The 16,613-nt window shown below is 36.5% G+C and overlaps 2 protein-coding genes across 11 annotated transcripts in view; one reads left to right on the top strand and one right to left on the bottom strand.

Annotated features, from left to right (window-relative positions):
* The window catches only part of FBXO8 (F-box protein 8), a 19,255-nt gene extending 17,998 nt beyond the window's left edge, over positions 1 to 1,257 (bottom strand). For 2 of the 5 annotated variants that reach the window (XM_032989822.2, XM_032989819.2), the window contains exon 1: positions 1,153 to 1,257. The gene's annotated coding sequence lies outside the window, so the exon portion shown is untranslated. Of the gene's footprint in view, positions 1 to 738; positions 1,038 to 1,152 lie in introns of those variants that run through there. The other 3 variants (XM_032989821.2, XM_032989820.2, XM_042807657.1) reach the window with 2 other exon arrangements.
* On the top strand, positions 1,251 to 16,613 carry CEP44 (centrosomal protein 44). Of its 6 annotated transcripts, none has more exons than XM_042807656.1 (11): positions 1,251 to 1,329; positions 4,761 to 4,910; positions 5,519 to 5,666; positions 6,662 to 6,808; positions 7,753 to 7,860; positions 9,358 to 9,489; positions 9,865 to 10,074; positions 13,119 to 13,188; positions 15,199 to 15,326; positions 15,588 to 15,625; positions 16,419 to 16,613. In XM_042807656.1, the coding sequence occupies exons 2-11, from the start codon at positions 4,822 to 4,824 to the stop codon at positions 16,474 to 16,476; spliced, it is 1,128 nt and encodes a 375-aa protein (XP_042663590.1). In that variant the 5' UTR covers positions 1,251 to 1,329; positions 4,761 to 4,821; the 3' UTR covers positions 16,477 to 16,613. The 6 variants fall into 6 exon arrangements, with proteins under 6 accessions (XP_042663590.1, XP_032845708.1, XP_032845706.1 ...); XM_032989815.2 differs by lacking the exon at positions 1,251 to 1,329 and adding an exon at positions 1,363 to 1,497 and having other exon boundaries at positions 9,361 to 9,489; XM_032989816.2 differs by lacking the exon at positions 1,251 to 1,329 and adding an exon at positions 1,363 to 1,497 and having other exon boundaries at positions 15,271 to 15,326.

The following is a 16,613-nucleotide window of genomic DNA, read 5'->3' as shown; positions in this document are numbered from 1 at the left end:
ACACTACATCATTCAAGAAACTAGACTTCTTGCAACATACATATGAATACAGAAGACATCACCAATGGAAGGAATTTCAGAGTAGAAACAAAGTGAGAGACAGTTTGAACCATTCTAGAACCAGCTACCAGAAATCCACAAGATTTAATATTCATGTAGTTATTCAGCAGCTTATACGTCATTTGTTAGATCACATATTATTTTCCCCATCACGCAATTACTTTCAGCTTTGTACTAATCCAGGATGAATGCTTTGAGAACTCACTCATAAAAAAAGATGAGTAAACTCATTGTTATTCTAAAGCCCTTTAAGTAATGGTGTCCAGAACTATATTTTTACGTTATTTTGAACATAGATTTTGTCAATCTCCAGATTCAATAGGCCACTCAAATGTACGTTTCCAAGCCTCCAATTATATAACTTTATCTAATGACTGAAACATCTTGGTACCCTGGCTGCAATAACTATCATAGTAAAAATAACTAATTGCTGATCTTCGCTATCCGGTGTCTATCGGAGTCTGATTTCAATTTTAATCATGTCTTCATGTTACCTTGTTACTGCAGAATAAATTATTTTGCAGCATCAGAGAGCATGACAGGATACTAAAAACTAAATCTAATCTAGATTAATGCCGTATTGGGGCTGGCTTCTGCTTTACTAATACACAACATAAAGTCTCGATATAAACCCAGTCCATGCTACGGCGACCAAGTCCCACAGCTGCCCGCAATTACCCTAACTGGAAAACGCTCCTGCCCTCGACGCTTCGGAAGCTGAGGCTTCGACCATCGCAGCTGCATTCGTGACGGAGGCCTGCTGACCACGGCGGCCGTCCAAACCGGACTCCGGGTTCCGGGGGCACGGCCAGTCCCCCTCAAGCCCAGGGGAGCCCCCTTGGCCGAGGGCCGCTGCCCTCCCGCGTCCTGCGCGCCCTCCGCCCCCCCCGGGCCACCCGTCTCCCCGCGCCGGGGGCACGGTTAGCCCGAGCTACGGCCGCCCCGCGCCCGCCGGCGACCCTGGCCGCGCCGGGTACCGCCCCCTCGCGCCATTGGGCCGCCCCGACGGCCCCGGCTCCCGATTGGATGCGACCCCCGTCCGTCCGTCCGCAGCCGCCTGCCCCGCTGAGGGGAAGCCCGCGGGGCCCGTACCTGTGCGCTCTCGGGTCCCAACCGCCGCCGCGACGAGCCCGGCCCGAGTCGGTACGTGAGCCTCGCCGGGCAGGAGCGGGCTGAGCAGCCCCCGGCGGCGGGGTGAGGCGGTGGGAGCCAGGGAGGCCCCTCCGGCACACAGGGAAGCCGCCGCCGCTCCAACTCCTCGCCCGGCAGGTTTGACGTTTTCTGTTGTTGCTGGAAGTGACGTCACCGCGGAGGGACGCGCGGGAAGCGGAAGCGGCGGTTGGGTCTCTCGGCGGCAGATTCGACGGCCCCCTGAGGGGAGACAGCGGGGCACCCGCTGCGCCGGCGGCAGGGAGGGCTCCCGCAGCGGGGGCAAGGGTGAGCGACAGGGTGGGGGTCTCTGGGGCCAGGGTTCGCCCCCCCGCCTCCCCCCAGGGGCCGGCGGCGCGGCTCCGAGCCCGGGGCCTGCCCGCCTTCCGTCCCTCTCTGCCCTCAGGGAGGGCGAGCCCCGGAGCGCCGCGGGGGATGCCCGGTGTCCGGCTGGAGTAGGGGCGAGGAAGGGCGGGTGAGGAGCCCGGTCCCGCTCTTGCGAATTCGCCTCAGCGCCCTGGCGCAGCCCCGGGAGCTCAGCCGGCCTCGACCGTGGCAGGGCCACGATGTTTTTGGTTTTTTTTTTTTTTTTTTTTTTTTTTTTTTTCCTCCTGCCGGGGTGTTGCGGTAGCGCCCGGGGCAACCGCGACGCGCAGATCCTGGTGCTCGTTCGCAAGGGGCCTGGGTGCTTGAAGTGGGTCTGCTGCAGCTGGCGCGGCTAGCGAAGCGCAGTATTTGCCCTTGATGCTTTTGCATCTCTGCAAAACGGTGTGATCTCCCCGCCCCATGTAACAGAAGAGTCTAACTACAACTAGGGAAAATAAAAGGGTTTTTTTGCTAGACATTTCAAAGACGGTGTTTACAGTGTTAAGATGCTTGATGACTTGCATGGGGCTTTTTTTTGTGTTTTGATGGGTTTTTTTGACATTTATTTGAGTATCATATGCAATTTTGAAAGTTTTGCTGTAAATGACATGTTATCATCTCATTATGCCTGATTTTATTCTAGATAGCCAGTGTTTTGTAACTGTTCTGTCATTCCCACAGGCAAGAGCTATGCCCTACTTCTTACAGTGTTCACCTTCTTAAGAGTTAAAGTATCTTCTACAAACTTAATTCTGTTATTTTTATGATATATTCAGTTCATAGTGACAGTAGTTGCCAGTTTTTTACATCCAGACATCTAGTGGAAGAAAGGATTGTTGATACTTTTGGGAAACAGCCTATATGATCAAATGAATTCCTGGGAGAGTGTCTTTGATGAGTACTTGCATTGCAGACTAGAGCTTCAGTTTTATGTCAGACTCTTTGAGACTTGTCTTGAGACCTGGTTAAATTGGCAAAACCATAGGGAGCATCACTTTGTAAGGTGATGCAGGAAGTATAGCTGCCTCAACTTCCAAATACCTGAGGTTAAATTGTCCCTAGCCTTTAACAACGAGTGTTGTGTACTTATGTTTATCATGAGTAATAATCCAGAACCTAATGAACAAAGAGAAGAACCTGATAATTAAATAGGAAGAAAATACTTTAACGAGGGCAGAACATATGTGAGGATCTTCATCTTCTTGAACATTGCTGATTCAAACACCATAGAGAAAAAAAAATAAAAAAAAAAAAACAACCAACCAACCAACCAAACAAAAAAACAACAAAACCCCCCCCACACAACTCCCAGACCATTATGAGTTCAAGATTTAACTGTATTTTTATTATATTTTTTTTCACTATAAGTGAAATGTGTGGTCAAGAAGTTCCTTTCAAGAAGACTCATTGCTTTAATGAGTAGGACCAAATAACAGAGCTTCAAACTGGAGTGCCCATTGGAGTGTTTGGCCTTTTGTTTTGAATCTTATGAGTCAGCAAGAGAAATGATATAAAATTCTGTATCTTCATGTATAGGCTGTCTGGCAATGCTTCTTCACTGCTTGGCTTCAAATTACTTGTTTTCTGGCAAGAAAAGAAGTTCAGTGAAGACAATGGCAGACAATTATCTCCCAGGGTCTAGCAGAATATTGAACAGTACATTTCTGTTCCAAGGCTTTATGGCTGAAATCATTACTTTTACTGAGGCTTTTTGGGGGGAGTACTGTAGAGAAGTAAGCCAGACACGAGCAGATCTCAAAGATGTGAGGAAGGAGAACTGTTTTTGTGAGGTGTCAACTTTCTGTACTTCTGTATTTTAACTTTTTCCTTTTTTTTTTTTTTTTCTAAAACGCTTAAAAAATGCTGAGTTTGGCAGTTTGCTAATAGACTTTCTCAAGTTCTGTCAGTCTGTCCAGATTGCTAAGATGCAAGACATTTGTTTCCAGTTGTGATTTAAGAGTTGGACTGTCATTCAGTCTGTGCCTTTAAAGTCTTGTGTTGGATAACAGCCAGTGTTGGTTGCTTATAAACAAATGGTTGCAAGATACAGTAAATGGTACTCAGGCTATCTCTAAATATAAATGTATTTTGAAGCAATGGAGTGAGGGACAAGGTTCTTTATGATAATTTTTAGTATTGATATTTTAAGGTACTTCTTCAGGTATTTCATTTTCTATCTGCCAGGCAGGCAGAGTTGCCAGTATGTTTAGATCTCTTACAGCTTTTTTTTTTTTTTTTTCTTCTTCTTTCAGCCTGGTCTCCTCTTCCTTCATTTGGGAATTTATTAATCAGTTCTGTTTGGTAAAACATGTAAAAAGTGCAAGCTTCCTGTACTTATTTATCCCTTTCATAGATCTAAAAAATTTGGATGATGGTGATGTCATGATGCTGATTCTCTTTGTTTGTCTTTTTTTACCCTTTCCTTCCCCGCCTCCTTTTCTTGCAGTCTTTAGTTGTTTTGCAGGGTAGTTCTACAGGGAGAAATGCACCTTTTTGTAGTTTGCACCAAGTCCTTAGATGATTCTCTTCCTCAAAGCAAACCCCAAATAAATTAAAAGCGTCTTCTCAACTTGTGTGTTACAAAGCAGAAATTAAACAGGGACCTTTTGGTTATCATCCCAATAAACTTGCACCTATTTTGAAATATCTAGGCACTCTGTTGCCCCCTCCCCCTGAATAATTTTGAGTGTATTTAATGGATCATTTAAATAGAGAAGTATTGTCTGTAATGAGTTGCTAATTCTGCTTTCTGATGTTTACACATCCAAACATTGCTCTTCTGGCCAGTGAGCTTGGAGCCAGGTGAAGACAAGCTTGAACATTCTAAAGTGAAGAATGCAAAAGGTTTTCACGTTTTTTGGAGTTTCTGCTTCTTGAAACTGTGAAGAAACTTGTTTTCACTCAGTTTTAGTGGATTTAGCTAGCCCTAAATTCTTAATATGCTTTCAGATATGTTTAGAGATACTTTACAGTTGATCAGATTGAGGGTTACTTACTACTAGATCCTATTTAGAATGAAGATGATGACAGATGTTAATTGGTATTGAGCCTTAGCGCTGCGCTGTGTTGTAACACTTTGGAAATAGTGTCTAGAAAAAAAGGAGCAAACCCCTTTGATTTTCAGTGATAATTCTACATAATTTTGTAATTTTTGTGTCCATTTTTAAATTTTTTTTTTTTTCAAGGAGGAGAATGTACTATATTACATTTGTTTCATAAACTGAGAGAAGAACAGCATTTGGAATAATGGCAACAGGAGACCTAAAAGGAAGTTTAAGAAAAATAGAGCATGGACTTCGCTTGTTAAATTATCCAAGAGATGTGGATTATACAGTGTAAGTGGCAGTGTGAATAAATTTATGCTAATATGTGATGAAAGCAAGATGTGTAAACAAGATATGTATAAATATTAGCATTGCACCCAGTCATGAGTAAGCAGAGCATATGTCTGTGGGAAGTTGAGGTTTGATACATGTGAACTGGAAGATTAAAGGATACAGTTTTTCTGTTCTGAATAATCTTTAGAATAATACTGAAGTGTATCGCTGTCTTGCTCGTTCTTCTGCTGTTTTTATCTTTTCTGTGATTAATATCTCACCTTTGTAATTTCTTTGTAAGTGCTAGCAGAACTTTCTTCAGGAAATTTCATCCTGTAAATGTTAAGAAAAAAAAAATAGATAAGTACTGAGATGGAAATGCTGTGGCCTTTAAACCTGTCAATGATAAAATTATATGAAGGTCACAAAGTAGTTGTTTTGAACATCTTATAGATAACAGTAAAGACTGCTGAATGAGATATGCCTGTGAAAAAAAATCTTAAAATGAAGTAGGTGCTTAGATATAATTTGCTGGCTATATTAAAACTTCTTTTGAGTGTTTGAATTCATGTAATGAAAGGCTTTTGTTATCTTCTGCTGTGTAAAATAATTTTGTTTCTCAATAGGTTAGTAAAGGGTGATCCAGCTGCATTTTTACCTATCATCAGCTATTCTTTTACATCTTTTTCAACTTATATAGCAGAACTTTTGGTAAAGTGCGATGTGGAACTCACAGCAAAGAGTGACTTGCGTTTTATTGAAGCTATTTACAAGGTACCTGTCTTCTTACTCTTCACAGAAGAGACACGGTTTTGAGTATGGCCTCATAAAAATTAAACATCTAGTATGATCTTTACTAAGAAATTAACATTTTTGACAATGAAGGTGGTGAATTGTAATTCTGTTAGGATTTAAGATGAGTGGTAAGTCACTGTATGGCAAGTCTTTAGATTTTCATGAAAATAAGGATGGATGTTGTTAGCCAGATCTCAATTTTGAGACAACTGCAGAAACAGTAATATTGTTGTTTTATGTTAGTTGTGAAGAGTACCAAAATATTTGTTACATAGTAAGTTTTATAGAAGTGATCTTAGAAGAAATCATAACCAGTAAGAAATCCCAGCAAACTTCAATAATTGTAATGGAAGCACAATTAAGAAATGTAGCTATTTTAAAACACCATGCCATATGAATATATAGAGTTTGGTGCTTAACAGCTTATAAATTGGAATCAAATTCTTAACTGAATGAAAATAATTTTGAACTATCCTTAAAAATATCCACAAGCACATTCTGTAAAAGGTGGCTTGATGTACGAAGTAGTAGTGTTAACGAATACTACCTTATTCAGACTAGTTTTTCATCTGAGGAGGACAGAGACTCTTTTACAAAGAGGCTCTGTGGAAGCCTTACTTAGCCCTCTGATGCATTTGCTGAGATTAATAGGATTTTTTTATTGTGCATTCACTTGGAAAGTTTTTGTTTAACTTTTTAAATATTAATGTCTACAACAATTTACTTCATGAATCTTAAAATTGATTTAAACTTTACAACAGTGAAGTGAATTAAATGTTTCTGGAAGAGGCATATTGGAAGTCTAGTTAGAGGAAACAGCTGAGAATATATAAATAACCAGATGAGAAAAGGTTTAACTGCTGAAGTGCAGAATGAAAGAAAAGATTGTAGAAAAATAAGAACATGAGCATACCATATCTACAACAAATTGTGTGGTGATTTTGAAAATGAAGTAAACTCTTATTTTGTTGCAGCTTCTTCGAGATCAGTTTCAATATAAACCAGTTTTAACAAAACAGCAGTTTCTTCAGTTTGGCTTTGCGGAAAGAAAAATGCAGATTGTTTGTGACATTATCAACTGTGTGGTGAAAAAACATAAGGAATTAAGTAACTCGAATAAGGTACTGATTAACTGGTAACTTTACTATTAGGTTTCTTTTGTCACACTTAATGCTGCAGGTAGAAGCTGAAGACCAGTTTAGTTGAAGGTGCAGCATTGCTGATAGTCAAAATAGGGAGAGAATTGGTATGAAGCTCCATTGTAAGATGCTTGAGTGCTATCAGGTATACGAAAACATGAAGCTGCCAATGCTTTGTAGTACAAACAAAAAAAATATTAGAAAAAAAAGATAAATCTAGTACTTCGTATCTTTACAGTAAGTGATATATTTTCTTTTACACTTCTTGACATAGCAAATGTTTGTCTAACTTGATAGACTTTGCAAGTAGACTTAAAAACAGAGCAAAACTGTCTGATATGCTGAAGTTCTGGTAACATTTAATTTTAACATGACATTTGTGTTTTTGTGGTATACATCTCAAATCTAGTTATTTTCATTAATCATATTTGTTTTACATTGTTAAGGCATTTTTTATCTGTGTATGCTGTGTATCAATTAGTGCTTCAATAAATGAATTTTCAGTCTTTATATTTTACAGGATTTTGTTTCATTTGAGTTTATAACAGTCTTCAGGACTTCTGTATGCTTCGTTTGTCACTTTTGGGAGCATAATTAATTATTTTTTGTGTTTGTTTGTCTCTCAACTCTAGTGCAAGTTGTGTTTTCTAATTATGACCAGCTTTGATGCAGCCTGGTATAGACATTAGTAGGTGTCTGAATACAGCATTCACTTCCAGTTCTGTTTTCTCTGTAAATTTGGGTCATACTTATTTTTTTTTTTTCCAGACATTGTTATACTGCAGAGGTTTAAATGTTTGTGCCATACAATGGCAGAAAATGGGGTGTGTCATCCTGTCCCTATGTCTTGTACCACACCACCACCTCCTGCCGTATAAAATATTCCTGTGTCAGAAGCATAATATTTTTTCCTCTTCACTTTGAAGGATAAATCCCAAATAAGGAAAAAACTCAGATCCTTTAAATGTGAAGTATGGTCAAATTGTGATAATGTCCTTGCTGCTCCTAGTGCCAGTGCTCTGAATTCCAAACAGGTATGAAAATAGTCTTTATGTTGTATATCTAAAGGTTAATCTCATTTGTAGTAAGTCAGGCTCTTTCTAGAATATGTGCTTTCATTTAGGTTTTAATACTTGATCAGACCAGGCTTTTGTTGTTGTTGTTCTGTGTGTTTGTTGTGGTTTTTTTTTGTTGTTGTTGTTTTTTTGTTTGTTTGTTTTTTCCAAAATGTGGTTGACTGAGATAATAGCTGAAATACAAATGATATTGCTTCTCTCTTTTACTGAGCGGTTGATCTCAAAGTCTAGGTGTTAATGATGTAGTACTGTTGTTCGCTGCTTGAATATTAAATGGAGGGACAGCAGTGAAAATGAAGATGCAGTTGGAAAAAGAATATACATCCTGTTTGGAGACTGATGTGTGTTTGGCCTAACATTACAGTGTTTTCAGTCTAGCTTTCAAAACACTTTTTGCTCTTTTGTCTGAATATGTTCAGCAAAGATTTCTTTATGTAATATTCCTCTTGGCTTTTGTTTTACAAGAGCACTTTATTTTATGTGTTATGCTATTCCTGGCCTGTGGAGGAGACAGCTTTCCTGTTATTTTCTGCTAAAAGGGTGCAAAGTAAAATTATACAAAACTGTGACTGCTCATTAAATGTTGGTGACTTCAATTTAGAAGAAAAATACTGCTTTTAACAGTGAGGAAAACTTCATAAAGAAAGTACTTGGAATGACTTATTTGGCACTTCTGATTGAATGGTAGAACTGAATGGGGATATATGTGAGTGTATTAAGAATTCCCTAGAAGAGGAGGGTTTCAGCTTCACTAACACATCTAGGAATATGTAAATGTTAAGATGCTGCACAAAACTGATAATTGTGGGTTCATAATCGTTACGTAATTTATTTTCTTTTGTGGCAGGTAGTGATAATAGGACTTGATCCACCTGTAAAGGAAGGCAGAATTTGTCTCTTATTTTGTTCTCTTCAAGGGAAGCATTCAAAGGAAATGAAATGTGTAGCTAGTAGGGCTATTTTGCTGTCACTTGTCAAGGAAAATAGAGAGTTCTAATCTTCCTAGTTAAACTTTTTTTTTTTCCTGAATGCTTGAGTGATGGTTTTGATGTTGGAACTGTCTATACATAAGTTAATACATACAGTGAGATTCATACCTCCCAATCCACACTTAGAAAACTAATAACCCTTACAATAAGAGAGGACATTACTGTTAATGGAAGGGAACTAAGGTACACAGTACATACAATAAAGTCTGTGCATATTTGTTTCACAGTTCTTTTATGTCTATGTGATTTTTTTTTTTTTTTTTTTTTTTTTTAAATTAAACTGCCTGCTGTTGCTTTCTGGTTTTCAACCAGTTAGGATAAGATTGTCAGATTTAAATAAATCAGTAAATAATAGAATGATAGGTCTTTTGTGTCAGTTACTTGAATGATGAACTGAAATGTTCTTGTAATGAATAACACCAGTGTTTTTTTCTTTTTTTTCCTTGTTTGTTAACATACTCAAAAGAAGCCTCAAGTAGAACGGCACTCAGGAAGTGAAGTTAGTGGTGACCTTTATCGACTACCCCTTCCAGCACAGGGAGGTAATGAAGAAGAAATGTACCTAGATCGTGATGTTGTAGAAGTTAAATGTGAACAAGTAAGAACTTTAAGGTGTTCTCTGCACATATTCTTTACTTTTTCTTACAGGGCTTTTCTAAAGGGATAAAGGTTTTAACAAGATAGCTGGATGTTCCTTAACTATACCTAATAGATATATAATAAATATATTGAAAAAGTTGGAAAAAAGTTTAATTGTACTGTGCTTTCAAGAGCCAGTTCTGCCAACAGTTTCTTTTAAAAGCTGAGTTCTATGAATAGGCATATTATGGCAGTTCTTAAAGAAAAACAATTTTCTAACGTAGCAGAATGTGGTTGCTGAATTTGAGGACGATTCCACTGAATTTCATTGACCAAATGATGAATTGTATCTGTATTGAAATTAACAGACATATGTTCCTATCTGTATTTTCAGGTCATAGAAGATAATTCTCAGATTGAATTCCTAAAGAGTCAGCTTGCTGATTGCCAGGAAAAACTTCACAAGCTAGATTGGATGGAGGATAAACTACATGTTTTAGAAGAAAAACTGAAAGGAAAGGTGATCATAGATGAGAAGGACTGGAATAACTTGTTGAGTCGAGTTTTGCTTCTTGAAACAGAACTGTTGTTGCAATCCAAAAAGGTATGTTAATGGCTGTTACTCTTCAATAGCAAAAATTACCTGGACACAATGTTTTCATCCTGTTTCTGCTCTTCCTGCCTCCTGATGTATGCTTTTTCACTATTTTGAAAGGTATGATCTGAATGGAATTGCTCTTTACCGAGTTAGTGGTATTTTTTTCTTAACTGTTAAATTTTGTTGTTTTCTCATGCTCTGTGAAGCAAAGCTCTCCATTGGAAATTATTTCCTTGCAGGAACAGCAGCTATAGCTAAGCCTATTTGCATTAGTAATGACTGTGTATGTTTTTATTTCTTAGTGAACTCATAGAAGGAAGCTTTTGAAGAGCTAATTATGCTGTCTTTGAAAGTCTAATGTTTCTGTAGTTGAGAGTTTCATCATGCTAGTGACACATTTCAGGGTTTCCTTTTTCTGGTCTGCATTATTCTGAATTTCTTATACTGGCCTGCAAATGTTGTTGCTATCAATACTATTGAATATCTATTTTTTTGATTCTCCAAACTAATCAGGTACAATTATTCCCTTTAGAAGATTAAGTCTTCTTTATATATAACTAACTTTGACAAAAATAGATAGTATGCTCAATAGAAAATACGAGGTTAATGGGGAAGTTAATTCTTTCTCTAGTCCTATTCTTAGTTTGTGGTTCTTTGAAATTTCTAGACTAATCGATGGCCTCTTTCCTTTTTGCATTCCCCTTCCCCCCTTCCTATTTCTTGTCCATTATGTTCATGGCATTTTTAAATGTGCCAAAGTGCTACAGTTGTGATGTGGCTACATTTGGCATATTTGTCAGAGCAAATCAAGTATTTAGTTGCATTAAGATTCTGTTACTTTTCATGCTGGTGAAAGGTCCTTGTATGTACATTATAGGATTTCATATATGTACACATGTGAGTATTTTGAGATGCAGTGAACTAGAGCATCATTTTTGTGATCACATGCTTAATTTCAAAGTGTATTTGCATATGTATCTCATATATATCCTTCAGATACTGTCAGATGCTTTCTAGAAGTTGAAAACTGTTGTGGAAAATAGTTGATCAGCGTTGCATTTTTCTCTGTAGTTGTAAAAATTTTGAATTTTACTTGTAATCAAGAGCTCTGTGTGTGTTGCTGGCCCTGCAAATTTGAAACTGTTGCTAATACTTGTATGCAAGGCATGTTTATTTCTGTGTGCCTTGGAAGTGTGGTAGTTATGCAAAGTGTTGAAATGTAGAAGTGTTCAGACTGATCACTATGTCATTTCTAAAGGCTGTAGCTCAAATAATAAGGATTGACATTCTTAATAGCTTTTTTTTTAAAAAGAAAACCACAGGTTTAGGTCAGTAAGTAATTTATTGTTTGAAATTAGTTTGTTATGGATATTGTAATTTAACTATCAGTGGACATGTGTCTAAATACCACCATCAATGATAATGTTTTCTTCTGGTAGGAGTCTGAAGAGGCCTTTAGCTGAACAGCTCAATGTAGATGTTTTGTAGATGTAGCGCAGATGTTTTGATCCTGTTTCAAGTGTGTTCTCTTAAAGAGATATGCGTTGCATTTATGATGGTAGCAGCATGGGAAAGCTTGTGTTTCAGGCTGGGCTTGTTCTTTTATTTCTGTAAATTTGGTTTATTGTTACTTCAGTAACAGGTTTATTGCAGTTGTTCAAACGTTTGGAATATTATTTGGAAAATATTTAGCACTAACTTAACATTAGTATCATCTGATAATTTCCAGTAGGATAATTATATTTCTGTACTGCATGTTACTGAAGTGTCATTTTCAGAAACAAGTTTGAATGTAGTTTGTATGTGACATTGTCTTTTTTCAAAGCAAAATAAGCTGATTTTTATATTAAAAAAAAAAAAGTCTTCAAAAGCCTAACTTTGCAATAGGCATTTGAAAACTGCCAAGAAATAATCCTCTGGGCCAGAGAATTGCTTCTTCTTTGTTTCATGAAATTCCATTCAAGTTGTGCTTCACAGATATAGAATCAATTCAGAATTACTGCTAACTCCTGCATTTTTCAGGGAACTTTTGGCATCTTGCCATCATAGCAAGAACACTCTAAGATCTGTCTTGCACTGCCGACAAAGCAGCAGCAGCTGTGCATTTAGCTCTTGGAAAGTCCAAAATCTGCCCAATCCATTTCAATGAAAGGAATTGAGCAGAAATAGTCAGTGCGGACTTTTTTTTTTTTTTGAGATATCCATTAGTCTTTTTTTTAAGCTGCTTCCCACACAATACCTACTATTTCTCCCTCATTCACTTATTTGGGTATAATATTCCCCTGTTAACTGATATAGTTATTTCAGTATATATAAACAGATATACTTTATCAAAGGCTGAGATTTCAAATCATAATGATAATTTGTTGGTGAAAAAAATCTAGATGTTGTTTAAGTCTTGCATTTTTCTATTTTAAAATTAGAAAATTTCACTCAAAGCCATTTATTGTTTGTACAACATTAATTTTGTTTAATTTTATCTAATTTTAAAAGCTAGATTGAATTAAACTGAGAACCTTTCTTAAAAGAGCCCTCTTCTCATTTAGGAGTCTAGGAAACTAGCTTAAAAAAGACTTTTGAGTTCTGAGCAGTTAAATGGAATGAATTTCAGTTCCTCTACAGGCTTAATTTTTTAGGACTGAGTAGTTGCATTTCTGAATATTGAACAGACATAGAGGATACATTTAGTTTATTCAGGTAGTAGCAGACAATGTCAAGATGTAATCGTTAGCACAGGCCAAGAACAGTCTGATTGTTCATGCTACTCATACTTAAGTTATATGCACTATATTTGGACCTGGTTTTGATCTGTTTATGAACAATGGTATTGATATTAAAAAAGCCCCCATGAAAATAGACTGTTTTTTTAATACAATGTGTGTATGCAAATAATGGATTGTTTTCATCCTGTACAGACGTTTGCGTGATGCCAACATACCTGGATGGTGTAGAAAAAGCATATGTAATTAGTACTTAAATATATTTTGTTCAGTCAAAAGATAAGATTTAAACAGGGTATATGGCTAAAATGCAGTAAACTTTTATTTCAGAGAGACTTACATATAGAGTTCAGCAATACAAGTCAAGAATGTACTTCTGGTAGGATTCCAGTTGCTCCTGGTAAGTATTAATGGATTTCTTTTTATTTAACACCATATGCTAAACACTCCTTGCTGATTTTCACTAAAATAGTGTGTTTTAAGTAGACAATAGCAATTTAATGACATCTGAGTTTAAATGCATGCTGCAAATTAGAAATTCACCTGCTAGTCATTTCAGGTTTGTAATTTATTCTTTAGAAGCTTAATTTACTGTAATAATTTTTAAAGCATTAATGAAAATCGATAGCATAGTACTTAATAGTTACAAATAAGTCTACTAAAAATCTCAAAGATGCAAGTTTAATGAAGGTGCTATAGCTAAAGCTGTGAAAAAACATAACTTTATCTGCACTTTAAAGCAGTTATCATAATGTTTTGAAAATAAGCTATTCATAAGCACGGAAGGAATTATATTTGCTGCCACGGGTTTGTTATAATCAAAATAGTGTCACATTTATGATGTTTTTTACTTTTATAATGGCACTCAGGACAAATCGGGACTTTTTCATTCATAATCCGTGGTGTTATTCAAATTGCTGCTGACCATTCTCTCTACTTTCATCCTTTCTGAAGCATCTAACAGGTATTCAACTAGGATTTTTTCTAAACCTTATTTCAAGAACAGGAAAAAATCTTTTTCTTCCATATCTAGCTAAATTTTTATAATGTATGAGAAGTAAATGAAGCAGCCTAAGTGGGAAAGAAATAAAAAATATTTCTCAGGCCATAAGTAACTGTCCTCTCTTCCTCAATGGTAGCTCTTTAGACCTTACTTTGCAACGTTCTCTTTATTAATTTGGCCTGATTCCCCTATGGCAGCTGGTTTTCCTACCACCAGTAGTATGGAGAATATTCTATTTCCCATTCTCACTTTTCAGGTATTTTTGTCCAGTGTTGAGCTGTTTGCATTGAAATTCAAGGGGAATCTCAATAATCCACTTTCTGTGGAAATTAAAAAGGCAGTTTCTTAGTTATGTCAAAGTTTGTTTAAATTTTGATGTCTCAGAAATGGGACCTTCTTTTTACAGACCTTAGGAAGCTTGTAATATGTTTATGTCAGCAAGGAGGCTCATGGTCTTTAAAAGAGAATATTTATATTTTCAGACTTCTAGAATTCTTCTGAATTTGTTAGATCTGTTTTTCTAAAATATGATTCAGGAAATTTTAGGCATACAAGTAATGTGGCCAGTCTTAACTCTTCTGAGATGCACAGTACTCAGAATGCTTTCATGTTCTTTTTGCTTTTAGTGCTCTTCAGGAATCACAGCTGTACAGAAGAAACAATTTTTAATTGTAATTGATTTAAAATAATTTAAAATAATTTCAAAAACAGAATAGCATAGCTAAGCACATTCCAAAGGTATGATCTATAGATGGTGGCCTTACTGAAAATAAGGGTATGGGAACACTTCTTTTTTTCTAAATACTATATTATCTTCCCTGACAATAGTATTTTAAAGTTGCAAGGAGTATCACAGACTTCCCAATATAAAAGAAAAGTCTGTTTCTGATGAATGGGTGCTAAACCTATCCCCATGGGAGGAGAGCTAAGGAAAGAGCAGGAGCTTGATATAAATTTTAAGCTAAGTAAGAAGGTGATGATTTTGTTTCTATTTCTGCTGCTTATAAGACAGTTTACTTAGCACAAATTAAAGACATGTTTGAACAGGCGGTTTACAATAAAAATAATCTAATTATTTGAAATTACTATTAAGTGTTTGACCCAGTGATTAGACTTTCTTAAGTCTTGTTTTTACTGTAATCAGGATAAAGGTAGCATTCATAGTAATCTTTTTGGAATTTGTCTTGTGTGTTATACAGAGTATACTGCACTTACCTTGTTTTAAGAAAATGAGAAACCTATTTTGGACCCTCACCAGTAGCCTTTTTTTTTTTTTTTTTTTCCCCTCTCTAAACAATGCATTCTCTTCTGTTATTACATACTGTAAGTCAAGCTATTTTGATAGTTGACCTTGTAATAAGAAAGCAAAAAGTCAAAGGTGACACAAAACCGAGTATTTCTCCATAGATACAGAGAGGAGGGAGGAGATGCCAGAGAGTCTTCATCAGTTGTCCGAATACAGTTCACTTTTATCCACAGACCCATCTCCCAGAGCCATGACCATTAATTCTCATGATCTAACAGACATTTCAAAGGTAAGTGAAACTGGCAAATGCTTAGTTGATTTCCTTTCTGAGGTCAGGAGAACAAGTAAGCATTAGTTCTAGGTGTATATACTACTAGTGAAAAACAAGGAAACTAAGCAAAGCTACATCTAGGTCTGTCTCATAAAAATCCTTTCAATATGTAAACTGTGCTTAAAGTCATATTTTCTCTATGAATTTTTCAGGTTGAAAGTCTATCTGAAGAATGTTAGCTTTGAAGATTTCACTAACTTTGTTGCTTTTAAATTGTAGGAGACAACAAGTCAAAGAATGGAAAGGATATGTAAAATGTAAGTAATATGAAGGGGCAGCAGGAATTCATTTCCCAGGAGGGAGTTGTGCTGGACTAAGGCATATAGAGAACATACATATGTGTTCCAAACCTCAAAGGTCTCTACATCAGGTGTGGCATTTCCTTATGACTCCATTGGATAATAAATCCACTTACAGTTCTGTATTTGTGGGATGAGTCACTGTTTTGCTTTCTAAAAAGGAATAGAAAGCATTCTTAATAGTATTAACAAGAGATTAAAGAGTGTTTAGAATCTGGTTGTTAAGGAATAGGAGTATTTATCTTCTGATAGGAATTCCCTGGCACTTACACATTTTCTTCCTGAAAACTAACTACAGTATCTTAACTCTTGTTTTTTATTTAAGGAAAAGGAAAACTGATTTCAGCCTAGAGCATTGTGATAACTGTATTAAGTTATATTTGATACTAGAACTGAGATCTGTAATGAAAATTTTTTTGTAAGAAATATTTTTATTACACTTGAAGAGAAATGCATTTTTGTATAATGTTTCTTTAGGAAGAAATTTCTATTCTATAAGTGCCTAGTCTGAAAAAACTGTAGCCTTTTTTGTGATTTTATTTCATTGTGTGGGTTACTTCTTTCTTTATGTATACTTAAGGTTTATTGATGTGTGGTAGGCATTTAAACTACAAACCAATTGGAGAGGAAAAGGAGGAATGAGGGAAAACTTAAGGTTTCATGCTGCTTGTTAGTATTTTGGAATCATTAGAAAGTTAAAGGCAAGTCAGTTATTTCTTACTCTGTGTATGTAAACAAAATTTATTTTCAGAATTGAAGAAACCTCAGAATTGTTGAAAACATCAAGCAACACCTCTGAGAAGACCTGAGAAAGCACAGGTCTTCGGACCTGGTCTCTGTAGACTTACAGATATCAGAACTAATATGTTTGTTTGTACAGCATTGAATTTTTAATATATCAAGTTTGTAATGATCACCAGTGCTTTTATTCATTTTAATAAATATT

Source organism: Tyto alba, unplaced genomic scaffold (assembly GCF_018691265.1).
Source record: "Tyto alba isolate M040663 unplaced genomic scaffold, T.alba_DEE_v4.0 Super-Scaffold_6, whole genome shotgun sequence".
Classification (NCBI taxonomy): Eukaryota; Metazoa; Chordata; class Aves; order Strigiformes; family Tytonidae; genus Tyto; species Tyto alba.
The sequence above is the reverse complement of the archived record's forward strand: the minus strand, read 5'-3'. Positions and strand labels throughout refer to the sequence as shown.